Raw genomic sequence first — 18490 nt, forward strand, 5'->3', positions numbered from 1 at the left:
CACCTATAAAGCCCTTCATGGTAGTGTATCTCGGTACTTGAGAGACCGCCTCCTGCCAATTACCTCCTCGCGACCTATTAGATCTCACAGATTAGGCCTCCTCCGAGTTCCATCCGCCAGTCAGTGTCGACTGGCAACTACGCGGAGGAGAGCCTTTTCAGTAGTAGCTCCGACCCTTTGGAACGATCTCCCCGTGGAGATTCGTACCCTCACCACCCTCCAGACCTTCCGCGCAGCCCTTAAGATCTGGCTATCCCGTCAGGCCTGGGGTTAAAGATTATAATCTGCCCCCACCCGAATGATGAATGTTGTTTCTATTTTTAATTATGTATTGTCTTTATACGTCATTGTGTGTATTCCCCTTCCCCAAAAGTTGTAAGCCGCCCTGAGTCCCCTCAGGGAAAAGGGCGGCCTATAAATAAACTTATCTATATCTATCTATTTATATCTATCTATATTTGTAACAGTAAAAGTGAAAAATATGAATGTTACCAATACAAAAACAGCCATGTTTTTTAGAAATAGATTTAACATTTCATGTAAATGCCATTTTTACTTTTGCTTCCATAGGTGTAAATGGAATTTTAAATGTTTACCCTAATATTAATATTTATTATATTACTTATATAATATATTAAGTTATTATTATCAGTAGTCCTCATCCTACAACTATAATTTAACAATGAACTACTGCCATGAGTCATGCTGAACATTAAGCAGGTTATCATGTGACCAACTTCCTTTTACAATTTTTTAAATGCAGCAATTTTTTTAGTAAATGTGTTAGTTGTAAAGTGAATGCAGCTATCATTAAGCAAATGCCATTGTCATTAAATGAACCCACTGTCTACAATGGGTAATTTTTTCATGGAAAACAGAAATAAACATCCAGCAACATTCAGTTTTCAGCAAAAAAAAAAAAAAAAAAGTAATACACTTTTGCCTTGTGACTGTGGAACACTGTAAATGTCTATAAGTATGAGCTCATTGCCAAATGTCCAAAATGTGATCACATGGCTGTGGGAGGGAGACAGCCATAGAAACATTAAGTCATAATTACCTTTTCATGGGCCTCTCATAACTTTGAACAGCGACTAAGCGACAGAGTGTCAAGGTCTCGCTGTAACTTACAGTGTTGTGGTACATATCTATAAGCAAGGTCATTTGAAAAGTCTTGCTTCCTTGAATGGTATCTCCAAAGCAGCCACCAAGATTCTGAAAGTCTTGGGCACTTCCTTTTTTTTTTAATCAGCCCCTCTCTCCTGGGTATAATAAGAACTAGCATGGCAGGTACAAACTTGGCTGTCTTAACTATCATTAATATAAATATATTGAGAAGTCTATTAGATCACAAAGAATAGATAAGGATGCATATAACCAAGGCAAAGATGATAACTTTTATTATTGCTTATATTCTTTCCCAAAAAAAGTGGACAGTTTAATTTTATTAATAGATAATTACTTAATAAGTTCTACATAACTAAAAAGTTATATTATGTCATGATTGATGATTATACGTTGGTTGTTTCTATTCTTTTGTTTAATTAATCCTCCCTTGATTGATTGATTGATTGATTAATCAATTAACCAAGGGATTATTTAATCCCTTCTTATCCTTCTAGTGCTTCCAAGTATTTGGCTTCGTAGAAGAGGAGAAGAAAAACTGGAGCGCTGCACGTGATCACTGCAGAAACCTAGGAGGAAACCTGGCTAGTATACCAAACAAAGCTGTTCAAGGTACAATCACTTCTCTAAACCATACTGACTATTAACATTTCTTTTAAAATCCAGCTCTTACTTTAATGATAAGAATTTTTATGCCCAATCTTCTTTCCTAACCTCCAGTATATATAATCTTTTGCCACTTGGAAAAAGGCGAAATATATTTGTTTGTTTGTTTGTTTATTGTTTACTTACTTATTTACTTACTACCTGCTTACTTACGTATTTAAATTTATGTAGCTGCCTATTTGCTCACAGTTACTCTAAGTGGATTATAGATAATAAAAACACAATGTAGAAAAAATGAAAATAATAAAGTAATAATAAAATAAAATAAAACCCCCATCCAACCACCCTCAGTGACAACACACACTCAAATCAGCTATCTAATGAGCTCCATCCCACTCTGGGTTCTCCAGCAAAACCACATATTCAGGACCTTAAGAAAGAGTCTAATTTCCAGGAGAGATGATGTTCCAGAGGGAAGGAGTCACCACATAGAAGGCCCTTCTTCTGGGTCTCATCAGATGTATCCCTTTATGGAATAGGGTCTGCAACATTCCTTGCCTCCCCGCTCTAGTGGGTTGGGTGGATGTGATTGGCAAGAGACAGTCCCTCAGATAACCTGGTTCCAAGCAATGAAGAGCTTTAAGGGTGGTAACCAGAAGGTTGAATTATACCCTGAAACAAATTGGCAACCAATGAAGTTCCCACAGCAGAGGTGACACATGTGCACACTAAGGCCTCCCAAAAACAATCTGAGTTGCTGCATTCTGAACCAACTGGAGATTCTAGATGCTTTTCAAATGTTGATATGAAAATGTTGGCACAATTCTTAGGATCTGCTCCTTCTCTATGGTCCCATTCCCATTCTTACTTCATGGTCCCATGCCCATTCTTACTCCAGAGCCGAGGTGGCACAGTGGTTAGGGTGCAATACTGCAGGCCACTTCAGCTGACTGTTATCTGCAGTTCAGCGGTTCTAATCTTACCGGCTCAAGGTTGACTCAGTCTTCCATCCTTCCGAGGTGGATGAAATGAGGACCCAGACTGTGGGGGCGATATGCTGACTCTGTAAACCACTTAGAGAGGGCTGAAAGCCCTTTGAAGCAGTATATAAGTCTTACTGCTATTGCTATTGCTATTCCCAATTTAAAGGTTGCCATGCTGAAAATATAAAAGCAATAAGAACCCAAAGCAATTTCACAATAATATAAAAAGTGTGCATCGGTAATAATATATCAGTTAAGTATCAGTTTAAAGCAGTTACAAATGTGTAACTGGATTGTTTCAAAGCAGATTTTGTTTTCAGTTCAATCCTGATATGATTAAGTAGTTAGAACTGTTTAGCTATTTGGCCCCACTTGATAAAAGACATTTTTAGGTAGCTTGCCAGTCAGCTGCCAGGTGTGGTTTAAGTGATTGGTGATTTATAAAGCCTATCATGTCATGGAGCTTGGCTATCTGTGGAATTGCCAGAATCCAATGGTTTCTGCTTGCCAAGTACATTCACTCTGGGATCGAAGAAGTTTGTCCTCTGTATTTCAGCTCCACTTCCCCCACACGCTCTGGAGCAGGAACTTCCCAGAGCTACTGACAACACTCAGACAGACCCCTTAAGACCAGAGGTGGGTTCCTCCCGGTCTGGTACACCACAACAGGTAGTGAAAATCTGGTATACCAGATAGACCAGTGGTAATGGTGGCTTGGTCATGCCCCCGAATCTTGGCCATGCTCCCGTCAAAAGCTTTGTCAGAAGCTTTTTTTAAAAAAATGTTTTTTTCCTGCCTGTTCAAGCAAGGGGGAAAAGCTTTAAAAAGTAAGAGAGAGAACGGGGGAGGGAGGAAGGGAAGGGAGAAAGAAAGAGAAAGAAAAAGAAAGAAAGAAAAAGAAGGAAGGAGGCTTACTTTTCAGCCAGGAGATTCAGCAAAGGAGAAAAACAAATGCTGTTGCTTTAAATTGGAACTGAGCATTCCTGGCTGTGGAATTCTGGGAATTGAAGTCCACAAGTCTTAAAGCTGCAAACTTTGGAGTCCTGCTTTAAGTTGAAAAGCTGCTCGGAAGGAGGTTTGCAAAGTGACATTCAGCAGTTATTTGGGGGGGTGGGATTTGCTTCCCATAAAGGGAAGGGAGGGAGGGAAGAAGAGAGGGAGGGAGGAAGGAAGGAAGGAAGGAAGGAAGGAAGGAAGGAAGGAAGGAAGGAAGGAAGAAAGAAAGAAAGAAAGAAAGAAAGAAAGAAAGAAAGAAAGAAAGAAAAAACAGCAATTTAGGACTAGAGGCTACTCAGAAGTCATCTGGTCCAACCTCCTGCTGCAGCAGGAAACCTTACATTGTCTGGATTATTTTGGTGTCTCTAATACAGAGGAAAATTGCTTGGTTTTTGGCTACTAAAATGTCAAAAACATGAGATTGAAGCTACAATCTGGATAACTCAATTTATGGCAGCAGAATAAAATGTGCATCTATTCTTCTGCCATCCTTTTTTAATCCTGTTCTGTGGTCTTGGTACCTTCTAGTATAATAAAAGGCAACGAATCCTCCTGCCAGAATATACCTGGCAGGCAGAAACAATTGGATAAAGGAGATTCCTCAGATAGCCAAGCCCTATGCCATGAAAGGCTTTATAGATGATCACCTGGAATGTTCTTAAGATGGGAACATAGAAATGGCTGTCATAAAGATTGTATGTGAGCAGAGTTTGGTCTGGTATACTGAGGTAGTTTTTACAATCTAATATAATCAAAGTAAACTTTTGAAAAGTTGGAACAACATGTAATTGGTCACGAGCCTGACAATAATTTATTGTAAAATATATCTGTATTCCTCCCCCCCCCCTCCAGCTTTTCTCACAGTGCAATTAAAAAGTGCTACTGATAATATTTGGATTGGATTTACTGACAAGAATTGGGGCGGACATTTCGTGTGGACTGATGGGAGTGGAGTCTATTTTACAAATTGGGCTAAAGGGTCACCTCATTCATACGATGTAAGTCCAATTTGTTGGATTTTTTTCTGTTCTATTTCCCCACAAATGTGTAGTTAATCTCTTGATATTGAATTCCTACAATGATACAAAATTTATATGGAAAGGAGTCCCTTTTTTGTGATATGGCTGGCCATATAAATTTAACGAATGAATGCATAAATGAATAAAATGGGGGATATTTCAGATTTTTCGGTCTATTAAATAAGAAAAGTCTGCTGTACTTTCTCCTCATCAACAGAGGGTGATATAATACTGGAAAAAAATCAGTGTTACTCCTGTTGCTCTTTTTATGAATAAAAAATATCCCATGAACATTATGTTTTGGAGAATTTTACTATTGCCAACACTCAATTAAAGGGGGAAAAACAATCCAGTAAAATGAAATTTAAAATAAAAAAATCTATAGAAGTAAAAAAAAAATATAAATATGTAAAATTAAAATAAGTATGGCGAAGAAAGGACCCTGCCAGATTTAGAATGCCTGATATATTAAGCTGGTTACAACCTTCAAATTCACAGAAGTGATTTGATTCTCATGCCTGCTTAGCTTTGATGTATACAGTGAGCTGTGCACAGTATCCCAAAGGGCAAAGCTTGGTGACACAAGCAAAGAACTCCATTTCCATCTTGGTGCCTAGAAGGTCCAGTGTGTGGCCTCTTTGAAGGCTTCTCCAGTTTGTCTCCATGATTGTGGTTGTGCGGATATCCCTCTTGAAGGGTTTGCCAAAGAAACATAGTGGCTCTGAATGGGACTTTTGGGAAGAGATGGCTGTCTAAATGGTTCCTTTGCCTGACAGGGCACATATTCTGAACAACTTTAGCATGTTATCCACTAACATTCCTGAAGTACCCTGGCTATAAAGAGTCATTGAAGCTATTGTTAGAGACCACTGACTTCCTTCTATCTCCTCCATTCTATACCATAGTCAGTGGCAGCATCTTCCTTTGAATAAAATATTTCATCCAGTGATGGAGTCTCAATATGCTTCTGTAGTATGTTCTTCAGGATGCTTCTGTGCTAGACTCCATAGGACATCATGACAACTGACAGATACTGACATGGCAATCATCTTCTATAGTTACCAGAAACAGAAAAACACATTTATTTTCTTTTGATGTTATTAAGGAGGGTTCGAGAAAGACTGTTCCAATCATGATACCAGTGACTATATTTGGATTTCTTGCTATGCAAATACATTATAGGGTGACTGCGTTTTTATGATGACAAAACCTGAAAGGCTTGCAGGATATTGGAGAGTTGGATCCTGTTCTTCTAAGATGACCTACATCTGCCAAAAAAATACTGGTAAGTTTGTAGAAATCTTGGGAAATAATTCAGTTTCAGAGAATAAGGACATGTAATTTATATCAGGGGTTTCCAACCTGTGGTCCATGGCTCACTAGTTGGCTGTGTAGGGTTTGCAACTGGACCATGGAAATGGTGTTGAGCATGTGCACGTGCGTTTGCAACCTCACTTGTGTGAACAGCAGGTGAGTGTGGGTGTGTGTGTTCCATTTGAATGAGCAGCAGGCATGCATGCATAGTGGTCACACAAATGGACCTCATGCGTGCATGCTTGCTGAAGCTTGCATGAGCCATTCCCTCACCAGTCTGCAAAGCCGGAAACATTGGGGAACTCTGATTTAGATTATCTCCTACAGGTCATTATCAGAATTTGAAAAAAGTGAATTTGTGAGCTAGGATTCTGATCATACATGATCAATTATAATCAATTATAATCTAATTAAATAGATTCTAAGAAGAAGATCAATATGATGCAACTTAGGATAGTTGAAGAGGTTAAGCATATTATTACATTGATATATATATAGTTATAACTGCTATGAAGAACATTGGAATCTTTCTTTCTTTCTTTCTTTCTTTCTTTCCTAATATACAACCTTTTTTCTTTTCTTGAATTTTTATTTTTGCTTGATTACTTTTCTTTTTTCTTCTTCTCAACTTTATGTTAGTTTGCATTAGATTTTATCATCTGATTTAAAAGTTTTAATAAAAAATGTACATATAAAAAGAAAAACCTGGGTGAACAAACATGTTTGAGCCAAATAAGATTGCAACAGGTCAGATATTGGTAATCAAGAAAATACATTGTGAAGGAATGTATAGAAATTGTAAATTTAAATCACAGTACCATCAACTTCTGGAAGTATTTAAATAAAGTGAACTAACAAACACAATCGTGATACCAACTATCTGAAGCCCAATATAAAGGCTTTTAGTAGCATTGAATCAGTTAATTGGCCAAAGATATTCAACAGATGTCTTGTGTTCATAAGTTCACATATTTGTGATAACTAAAAATATACATTTATATTATACCTCAAGGCTTCTTTAAAGTGACTTACTGTACCAATTTGTTTAATGTGCTTTTGGTTTTTTAGTATTAAGCATTATCTTGGTATGGAACTGAGAGGATATTTTAAGAAAAGATAGAACTTAAATATTAAGGGTTTTCAAAATTAAAAAAAAATAGTGGGACAGTGTGAGATCTTGACTGATTTTTTTTTTAAATAGGTCCTGAACCTTACTCTGAACCAACAGTTCCAGCATCTCACTATATCAGTTATGGAAATAGCAGCTATTCTATGGTTAGTCCCAAGATGACCTGGGAAGAAGCAAGGAAGAAATGTGAATCTGAAAATGCAAAACTTGCCACCATTGTAGACCCCTATGCAGAATCATTCATATGGCTGCAAGTGCTCCAACATAAGGAGCCTGTATGGATTGGACTAAGCAGCAAAGAGGTAAGAATGGAATCTACACATTCACAACAGAATGGGTTGCTACCAGTTCGCCCCGGATCAGGCGGACTGGTAGTGGCGATGGTGGGAAGCTCCGCCCACCCACCCGGACACTTTTGCGCATGCACACAAGCATTGCACAAGCATGCAAGCACACGTTCATGAGTGAACTGGTAGTAAAATAAATTGCACCCCAGAATGGTTCGCAATGAAACCCTATATTTAAAATTGTATACTCAGTAACCATTTGAAGTTATGATAGTGCTCAATGGTAGTTATGCCTGGTCCTCAAAGTTATGTCAATTGCAGTATCCCCATGGTCACATAATCAAAATTCATGTTCTTGGCAGCCTGACCTCTTTTCAGATGACAGAAAGTGCTTCAACTTCTCCCTGCCTCTGTATCTCTCCCTGCCCTTTTGTCCCTGGACTGCATCCCTGCCCACATCTACCTCTGCCACTCTTCATTATCCCAGCTGACCTTTCCTTCATTCTGCTGCTGACAAGGTCCATCTGGCTGGGGCAGGTGCTGGCCTTCTGTGAAGCTGATCTGGGCAGGGGTAGGTAATGGCACAATGGTTGAGTGTGCAGGGTAGTCAAAATGGCAGAATGTGGGCGGGGGTAAGTATGTGTGAGGAGTAGAAGCAGAGGTATGTGTGCCAGTGTAAGAAAAATATGAGGTTGCTACCTAACAATGATGCAATCTCACTAATGATCACAACTAGGATTGTCATAACAGCTGCTGCTAAGTGATGTGTTCACATGGATACAGAATAACAGAGTTGGAAAGTCTTCTTGTCCAACCCTTCTTCTAACAGGAGACTCTGTACCATTTTAGACAAATTGCTCTCCAGCTCTTCTTAAAAACTTTCAGCAATGGAACATCCAAAATCTCTAGAGGAAAGTTCCACTGATTAATTATTTTAACTGTCAGAAATTTTTTCCTTATTTCTAGGTTGCTTCTCTCCATATATTATTTCTTGTCCTTTCAGGTGCTTTGTCAAATAGCTTGATCCCCCCTCTTTTTTGCAGCAGGCGCTCAAATATTGGAACACTACTATCATATTACTGCTAGTCCTTTTTTTCACTGGACAAGACATACTCAATTCCTGAAAACCTTCTTCATATGTTTTAGCCTCCAGTCCCCTAATCATCTTTGTTACTCTTATCTGCACTCTTTCTAAAACCTCAGCATTTTTTTTATATTGCGGTAACCAAAATTGTATGCAATATTCCAAATGTGATCTTATCAAGGCTTTATAAAGTGGTACTAATACTTCACATGATTTTAACCTAATAAGTGCTTTGCTTAATAATGTCAAACTGCTGTCCCAGTTACAGTTATCATTTTAGGACTAGTTTTAACTGAAATTAAATGAATAATACTTTTCCTTGCACTTCCTGTAATTATTCCCTTATGCATTTTGGTTTTAGATTGATTCTGGGTACAAATGGGTAAGTAACAGGAGGCTAGCATACACTAACTGGGCTGCTGAAGAACCAAGGCATAACACAGCCTTTGTCTACTTAGATATTGATGGTTATTGGAAAACAGGAAATTACAGTGAAAAACACTCCTCTGTTTGTGAGAGATATAATGGTAAGTAAATTAATATGTCTATTTTAATAGCGTTTACATTTTAATTTCAGTTAGTGACAAATTAGTAAAAAGTGGCATGTATGAACAAAGTGATAAGCTAAATTTTTAAAAACAGTATAGACTTAGTAATTTGGAAAATGACAAATTTATGTTATACCTTACTGCATTATTTCATTGTAATTATTGCTTATTTATTAATGTTACAACTTTTAATTAATACTACTAATATTTTTCTTAGTGGATAGTTACTAAGAATGGATTTTTTTAAATAGTGAAACTATTAAAAACCTATTTGTTTGATAACAGGTATAGTACCAACTGAGAGGCCACAATCAGCAGGAAAATGCCAAACTTCCAAAAACAAACACGAATCTTGGATTCCTTTTGGGGATAATTGCTACAAATTTTTTATTTATAGAACATCTTGGCCACAAGCAGCCTTGAAATGTACTCAGTTAGGTTAGTATCATTTTGAGCTACATAATAATAACAGCAATTTTTCATACATAGGGAAATCTTGCTAGTGTCTATATTTACAATGATTTGAATAACAAATCTGTGTCAAAATTCAGCCAGCAACCCTAATTTTTATCATATTATATTCCATATAAAGCTCTTGAAAGAACAGACTGAGAATGTAGGAAGATACCATATGGAATGGGTACAAAGATAAATAAATACCTTTCTATTTTTCACATATGCTGAAAATAATTAATAAAAGGAAAGGTTTCCCTGAGCAAAATTCTCTGGTGGGATGAAAAACTCTGTATTTCACCCACAGAAACTTACTTTGAATTTCATGGTACTAGAAAATTATTTATTTAAGGTAGGGATACATTCCTTGAAGCCACATAGCAGGTGTAGTCAATTGACTCTTGGTATGGTTGCTTAAGAGTCTTCAATATGTCATGCCTAGAAAACATTTGCACATGACAGTTCAGAAATCAAAGAGGCAGCAGCTTTATTTTAGTAGCAGCCCTGGTAAAATTATCTTCTGAGCATGTTCTCATATACTCAGCTGAGCTCAGGAATATCTTGATGTAACCTTAACCTTAAATGTTAACATTAACCTTGAGGACAATTAAGGAAAATAGGTATGTCTATTCTAGCCCAACAAAAACAAAAATTAGGGATGACATGATAGCTGTTTTCCAGTTCTTGTTGGGCAGTCTCAGAGATGAGGGGGTCGACTTTTTTCAAAGGACCTAAAGTTAGGACCAGAAACAATGAGTGTAAGTTTGTTAAGGATAGCAGCAAGAATAATTAACTATTGGAACATCTTGCCTCCCAAAATTTAGGTGCTCCATTGCTGGAGGAGAAAAGATTATACATTTATTTATCCAGAATGGTATAAGGATTCTGCTTTGGGCAGGAGGTTGGACCTGGAGATTTCTAAGGTTCATTCTAGCTCTTTTATTTTTTGATTCTATGAATCAAAAAATAAAAGCAGGAGGCTTTTATGAGGCTTCAAACAACTGCTGTTCACCTTCAGGGAGTGAATCAAGAGAAATACTTTGGTCATTAAAACATAGAGTGTGCCTGGGTACTTATCTTTTATTGTTTGCTATAATTTTGTTTTCTTTCTATAGAAAATGACACATGTGCTCCCCAAATTATACATGATTATAAGAATGAATTTATTTCAATGTCTTTTTTTAAAGAAGGACTGCATATATGATACTGAAAAGCTTTTTAAAGCATCTTATACATATAGAATATTTTGAAATATCAGCTACTATGGAAGACTTGATCATTTTCTTTTTTTTTTTCTTTCTCTTTGGGAACGAGGCCTCTCAAACATTTTTAAAGGTTTAGAACAGAAGTTTGTTTTTCTGTACATTGTGTGGAATACTATTTTTGCAAAATGTTTGCTTAAATTATCATGTTTAACTTCTGTATCATTATACTCAAAGGGCAAGCTTCTTTGATCATCTCATGTTTCATAGGTGGTGCCTTAACTTCAATTAAAGACTCGGATGAATTACACTTTTTAAAGGAAGAAATGGAAATACTTGGAAGTGATGCGTTTTGGATAGGTTTATACACTAATCAGCAAGGTAATTATTTAATTAATATTTAACTATGTAGTTAATAATAATAATAACAATAATAATAATCCCCCAGTGAAACACTACCTTGACATAGTTGTGGGGTTTGTGTACTCTGGAGAAGATGAAAGGTATACCAGATGTTCAATCATACAAGATAGATCTCATCAGAGATGAGTGTGTCTCCCATAAATAATATGGTGAGATGTGATTTACAGAAATCCATATCAGATCAGTCATCATCCTGTACAAAAAAGGACCATTACATATTTAATTGTAAAGTTCCTCGATATCTCATGACAAATGGACTACAGGACTCAGATTCAGCAACCAGGGTCAACTGCTGCAGGATTACCTGATGAAATTCATTTACCCTTTGTAAAACAAAGAAATAATGATCTGATATCACTAATTAAGTCCACGAGATCTGAAAAGAATGCCCAGTTCTGGACATTCTGGACAGAAACAGAAATATGACAGAGGCTGTAGTTCAGAATTGAAATGAGGAAACTTGGTTGTTTTCTTGCAGACCTTTCATTTTACCCAAATAGGTAACATAATTAGTGCTAGTAAGGATGGGGTTTGCTCTCAATTTATCTTCTAATGGCTTGTCTTATCAGCATTGGTGGGGCTGGTCTTGAGGGGTTTTGGTTGGGGTGTTAACTATTAGCTTATTTGGCAGTTCCTTTTTAGGGGTATTATTTACTTCCTGACTATTGGTATGGTGTAAATCTTGCTATTAATCTTGGTGTTAAGCTATGCTCATCTAGGCATTGATTGCTGATGGGAAGGGTTTTTGTGTTTTTGTTACCTTTTTGGCTTGTCAATTCTCTTTTTTGCACAGTGCGTAGATGTTGTTTATGTCCCTGTGTCCATGGGTGGCCAATTTTTCAGAGTTTACAGGAATTTTAGGGGTGGGGGAAGCTATTGGATATACCTTTTCTTCACAGGGCAGTTCTTTTCCTTTTTAATCATGATGCTATATATTTATTTTAACTTTAGGAGAATGGATATGGCAAGATAATAGTAACATTGCTTTTGTCAACTGGAATAAACCGAATGATCACGGACAAAATGATGGAGGAGAGTCCTTAAGTAACATTTGCATTTTTGTGAATAGTAGATCTGGACTATGGTTCAAAAGCCACTGTGATTCTTGGGCATCAAGATCATATATTTGTAAAAGAAACAAAAGTAAGCCTTATTAATTATCATTACCATAATATTATATTGAAAACATTATTTGCATACTAAATAGACATTAAGTCAGAGTTCCCCAACCTTACTGGCTTTGCAGATTGGCCAGAAGGGAAAGAGAGTAGTTGGTTCTGTATGAGTGGAAGGCAAGTGTGTGCATTCACATAACTCCCTTTCTGCCTGACATTCGCTTACACAAGCAGGGCTGCATTTGGGTGTACACGCTTATCCAACACTTCTGTGGCTTGGTTCTGAATGGCTCATGGCCCGGTAGTTGGCCATAGCCCAATGGTGGGGACCTCTGCATTAAATTGCTTCCCTAAAATTCTGCAGTTTCTCTTTGTCTACCTAAATGGTGCTCCTTGGAATTATTCTTACTACGTCATTATTTGCTCACTTTTTAAACATATCCAAGGATATTTGAAAAGTTTTTCTTTGTTTCTAATTTCTTCATGAGCAGGTTTTTCTAACTGACATATTTTAAGAGATTTCGTCTTGATCTATAGTTATTACCTTTTGTTGTTCTTATTATTTTTTCTTATATCTTTTCTTACTTTTCTAGACTATTAATTAGAATTTACCTACTATAAAATATATCATACTTTCTTTCCTTTCTTCCTTCCTTCCCCCTCCCTCCCTCTTTCTCTTTCATCTTATAATTTTTTTCCTTATTTAATTTTTGTTTCAAATAATATATCTGAAATAAAATAGTAGGAATGAAAGTAGAATCAATTGAAACATATATTAATTTCTGCTACCAGTGATTGAATGTAATATTTTAAAATAGATAATTATAATTTTAGCAATTGATAAAAGTTTAATGAACAAATTTCTTTTGCATCATTTCCTGCCCCTTAATTATTATGTCACCTGTTTTATAGCATTAATAAAATTAATGCTCACAGGACATAGAATTAATAAAATGATTACCACTAGCCAAGAATGATGCTACCCAAAGTTTATTTCATAACATTTTAGGCAAATGTTGAAAGTAAGAGACTTTGGCTTGCTTGGTATCTGTAATTCTGACTTTTTGTATTTCTCTTTATCTATTCTACCTATAGACTAAAATATTAGTTTCATTTTTAATCTGTAAGATGCTTTAAATAGTCATGAAAGCTTCATTAAACTATTGAATATTCCATGAACTCAGATTCGTATCAAGCAATTTCAACTGTTAATGGAAACTCAAATATTTCTGGGGAAAAACCCTGACATTATCCCATGGTGTATAATTCTTTCTTCAATAATCATAAAGGTTCACTATAAAAAATGCTACTGATTCAGAGAATTCATTTTTTAAAAATTTGCCTTGCAAATCCTTCTCCATTGTTATCTTAGTGGTATGCAGTAATACATATACAGTAGTTACATACTGAAAATATATTTGATTATTTTCTAGTTATTGAAGAATCAGCTGTAAACGCTACAAAAATATCAGGTAAGAAAATAATTTTAAAAGAAGTAAGAATGATATTTTTGAAGTTCAGTAATACATTTTCCAAAGTTGTGAGTTGAAAATTCTAATACATAGCTCAAATATAGATGAATACATTTTTGTAGATTAAAAGATTTAGATGATAACAGCATGAATTCAGCATTGTGGTAAGACTTACTTTATCTCTACTAAATTGTTAAATAACAATGGTTAAATTTTGTTTTACATAATTTTCCTATATTAATAGAATGGAAGCCATGAAGATACTTGAGGTGGCTACCTATTTCCATTTTCTTTTCTTTTCTTCTCAGAAGGGATCAGAAATAATATTATTCTAGACAACTTTGAGATTTTGGCAGCTACTTCGCAAATATCATGCCTGTCAATCATAAGCCACTATATTTCTATAGATATAGTATATCATTCAATTACCATTATACATTAGAAAAAATAAAATAAAATGACAGCTCTCTAACATGTTTTGTTGCAGAATAGAAAGAGAGAAAGAGAGATGGGAAAAAGATAAAAAATAAGCCAGCAAAAGATAATATAACATCTCATTAAATCTCTAAAGGTTTTTGTTTCTCACACTGTCAAAGTCCAAAATTGTATTTATAATTTCCCTTGCCATAATTGAGATTACTTGGATGATATTTATGAAGCCAAGACTTGAAAGTCTTCCTTTTTCAGTTAGTGTGACTGAATATTTATGATTATTTTCAGTTAATTATGATTATTTTCAGTTCCCAAATAAAGAATTAGCAATAAATGATAGCCATAGTAATTTGTAATTAGTTTTGCTATGGAAGAAATCACATTTCTAACATCAATTTATATTAAAAGACAACATATCAATTTCCTTTGGGATCTGTAATGAATGGGAGAAAAAACCCCATGCATTACAGTTATTTTTTTTTACTGAGCTACCGTTCACAAATTCCTGGGATTGGTAGTTGATTCTTGTTAACTCTACCTTTATTACACTACTAGATAAGATGCAATATCTCCTGGATTCTTTCTCAATCTTTTTTTTTAAGTCAGATTTTTATCATAATATAACTGCATTCAGTGCCTTTTTTTCTCTCTGGTATTTTAGTGATGAAAGGAGTGGCACCTCTATCAACACATGGCACAGCTGCGGTGGTAGTTATCTCAATTATCCTCATAGTCATCAGTATAGGAATCGCAGCCTATATTTTCTGTAGAAGAAGAAACAGACCACAACAAGTCTCTGCTGGATTTGACAATTCTTTGTATAAAGACAATGTGGTTATTCTTCCTAAGGATTCACAACATCTTGAAGACATTTAAAATTCAAGGTTTTCAATTACACTGTTCATAATACTTTCAAATATATGGAAAAATTTGGACTCTGTTAACAATATGTATTGGCCAGATCCATGATATGAAAATATTAAACTTATTATAGTTATTGAGTTAAAATATATTTTGTGTACTTTCAAATTGAAGGTTTTTTTTAAAGAATTGTTTCTCCACTGGGAGGGAGGAAAGGAAAGAAGGAAAGAAGGAGATTAGAATGAGAAAGAGGGAAGGTCTGCTTTAGAACTTGGCCACTGCAGCTCTGCTGCTCTCTTGCCCTCTTCTTCTGTCCTGTCCTGGTGGTCTCACATCCTATCTCCGAGGATGCTTTGCTTACAAAGCTGGGTCTCCTCGCATGGAGAAAGATTGGGGCTCTCTCTAACTGATGCATTTTGCCCTCCCACAACCACGAGAGCAACCTGGCCAAGTAGAGAGAGTACAGCAGTAGCAGCCTCAAGGAGTAAGTAAGCGTGGCTGGGCACCCCCTTGGAGAAGCAGGTCTGGGCTGGGTGGTGGGGTCCTGGTACCCCAGGAGCTTGTGGGCTGACATGGGCACTTGACTTCCCTGCCCAGGACTTTTGGCTGGTGCATTTGCACAAAGATCTGGCTTAGGAAATGTCTTCCACCTGGTACGCAGGATTGCTACCATAAAGTGATCAAGTTCTTAAGGCTTTTAGCCCTATAGAAGCAAAGAATGAAACAATGAAAAAGAAAAATATCTTCTTTTTGAACTGCATATATAAAGCTTCAGTCTAAAGCTGGTTGAAACCACAAATAGCAGTTAGGAAATAGTTTCGCAAATGCTGCTTAGACACTTTGATGAAAGAAATAAAATGACTAGTGAAGAAAAAACAAAGGAAGTAAATCTAAACCTCTGTGTGTAGACACCAAAACTTTCCCTTCAAAAGTTGTTTTCAAATTATTGCCCATTACAAGGCAAAGGCCAGGAGACTGTAAGTTCTAGTGTTGTCTTAGATATGAAAGCTGCCTGGGTGACTTTGTGCCAGGCCTTTTTTCTCAGCCCACAGGGTTGCTGTTCTGTAGAAAATGGAGGAGGAAGGTGTGTTGGAAATGTTTCCCATCTTAAATTATTTATAAAAAATAATAAAGGCCGATATAAATAAAACTGCATGTTTAACTGTATTTTAGTATAAAATTTAATTCAAGCCAGCAATGCAAATCTATGTTACTAACTAGAAAGCATCTTTCACCAGCCACTGTGTTAACAGGATCCACTGTGAATAATTGTTCAGCAGCATCCTTAGTCATTTCTGAGGGCCAAAATTATTCAGTCTTGTATCAAGCAAAAAGCTTGACAATGATATTGTCAACCGTACCACTGGATTAGACAGCAAAAGAAACCACTGGGACATTATTTTTAACCAAGTGTATAATTTTACTGAGGATTCCATAGAAGTAGAAAAGTCAGTTTAACTATTTTGTGTGCAAACAGCATAGGAAAACCTACCTCTTTCTGGACCTCCCATTGTCCATTGTCCACCAATCATTTATACTTGCTTTGTTTTGGGATTAGTTTTTATGCCTCAGATGTTCCAAGCCTTGGGTTGTTAGGTCCGTCTGAGGCTTCCAGTCAGCACACTTGCATTCCAAATTTCTCTTCCAAGCCTCCTTTACATTCCAATGCATTCCCTCCCCCTTTCCCATTACTGTTATCTGGTTGTGAGTGGGGCTGTGTAGTAAGTCAACCATGACAGTTATCCAATCAATATATTTTTTTAAAAAACACATTTTTTCTTCCTTTTAATTTATTTTATATATTATGGCATTGAAAACTAGTTTTTTAAAGAAAATATTTCACACGTTATGAAAGTTTACATGATAGATGATAGTTGCACAGATAATTACAGGTAATGGTCAGATTATGATGCCATTTGGGACTGGAACTACCATTGCTAAGCAATGCAGTTTTAAACCCTGATGTCATATGACAACAACTCTTAGCAACGGCAATCCAGATAGTCTCAGTTTCTTTCTTCCTTCCTTCCTTCCTTCCTTCCTTCCTTCCTTCCTTCCTTCCTTCCTTCCTTTCTTTCTTTCTTTCTTCTTTCCTTCCTTCCATAACCTGTCTGGTCTAGAGGCGACTCACTCAAATAACAAGATGCACAAATCATTAACCAGTGAGGGGGAGTCCCAACTAAAGAACAGAAGGCTGATGCAGGTGATATAGGTTGTCCTGGGAGGCCCAGAACAAGATGTGCAAAAGTTGAGAAAGGTGTGGGTACTTATGGAAAAGTGGCAAGGAAGGTCACAAATGGCAATCACATAGGGACGGGCAGGATATTGCTACCATTGTTAATTGCAAATTAATTGCTGAATGCCCAAATGGCAATTTAATGAACTTAGAAGACTAATGAATAAATACACTGCAACACTGTTGAAATTTCAAACATTTGTTAAACTTGTGGTTAGTTAAGTGAGGATTACCTGTAATATTTTTTCATGATTTCCCAAATACATTAGGAAGAGAAACAACTAGAAAACACCCCACTGTTCCCACACCAGATGGGTCTCCTTTTACCAATTTGTAAGTTGAAAAATGGATGTTATAGATGAAGGAGGATTAGATAGTGCTAATAGAGCAGGAATTTATTGTGAATATAAGATCAAGAGAAGTCTGTTATTGTATTTTATGCTATTTCTAAATTGCCTTCATCAGAAAGATATCTGGCAGGACACAGGAAAAAAAAACAAAATTAAAAACAAGATGATAATGAAATTCAGAAATCATAAATAAATCACGCCACCATGCCATGCAGAATTTTAAAAATTTGGCCAAAAAAATACGTCTTGGTCCTGAACATAGAAACAAGGTCTTTGTGATAGGATAGTGTCAATTCTTTTCACTCATTTTTGCTTGCTACCTTTCACTTGCTCATGGGCACTTGAAAAGGCCTTCACATGCAAAAATAGATATAGAGGATCTTTCCATATCAATGTTTATTCTGTTCCTTGAATGTGGCCCAGAAGAGTAAGTGGAGATAATGCAATTCTTACAGTGTCGGAACATAATTATTTTTCTGCAATCAGATTCTGATTTAAATCTGAAGAATAGTTTTCAATTCCATATGAGATAGAGCACAATACAGTAATCCAAACAGAAGTAAGCTACAGGTCACTGAAACTATTTATCCCTTTCTTTGTGAATATCAGCTGGAAAAATTTCTAAATCTTGACATAGGAGTAACGTAGGGTGCATTATGAAATGAGAGGGACAACCTCTGAGGTCTGGTGCAGATCATGTATGAATTGGCAAGGGCGGTGGAGAGCTTTACAGACCCTATCTGCATGTGTATAGGAAGTGTAATGGTATGCGGGAATGACCTTGAGAAATTTGGAAGAGATGCTGCCAAGGGATTGGTAAAATAAGGTCGACAGTTGAACAAGTGGCTCAGAAGA

At 36.3% G+C, this 18490-nt stretch overlaps 1 protein-coding gene across 1 annotated transcript in view; it reads left to right on the top strand.

Moving 5' to 3' along the window:
• The window catches only part of LOC106543461 (macrophage mannose receptor 1-like), a gene marked incomplete at its 5' end in the record, with an annotated part of 48943 nt that extends 32939 nt beyond the window's left edge, over window positions 1-16004 (top strand). The window contains 10 exons of the mRNA XM_087712665.1: window positions 1623-1737; window positions 4563-4708; window positions 5912-6014; window positions 7245-7474; window positions 8905-9070; window positions 9377-9529; window positions 11017-11127; window positions 12121-12312; window positions 13718-13756; window positions 14850-16004. Coding sequence (XP_087568791.1) covers window positions 1623-1737; window positions 4563-4708; window positions 5912-6014; window positions 7245-7474; window positions 8905-9070; window positions 9377-9529; window positions 11017-11127; window positions 12121-12312; window positions 13718-13756; window positions 14850-15064 — 1470 coding nt within the window. The remainder of the gene's footprint in view (window positions 1-1622; window positions 1738-4562; window positions 4709-5911; window positions 6015-7244; window positions 7475-8904; window positions 9071-9376; window positions 9530-11016; window positions 11128-12120; window positions 12313-13717; window positions 13757-14849) is intronic.
• Window positions 16005-18490: the final 2486 nt, after the last annotated feature.

The sequence above is a fragment of the Thamnophis sirtalis genome, unplaced genomic scaffold, assembly GCF_051295495.1.
Source record: "Thamnophis sirtalis isolate CommonGarterSnake01/CBP01778 unplaced genomic scaffold, rThaSir2_p1.2 scaffold_4, whole genome shotgun sequence".
NCBI lineage: Eukaryota > Metazoa > Chordata > Lepidosauria > Squamata > Natricidae > Thamnophis > Thamnophis sirtalis.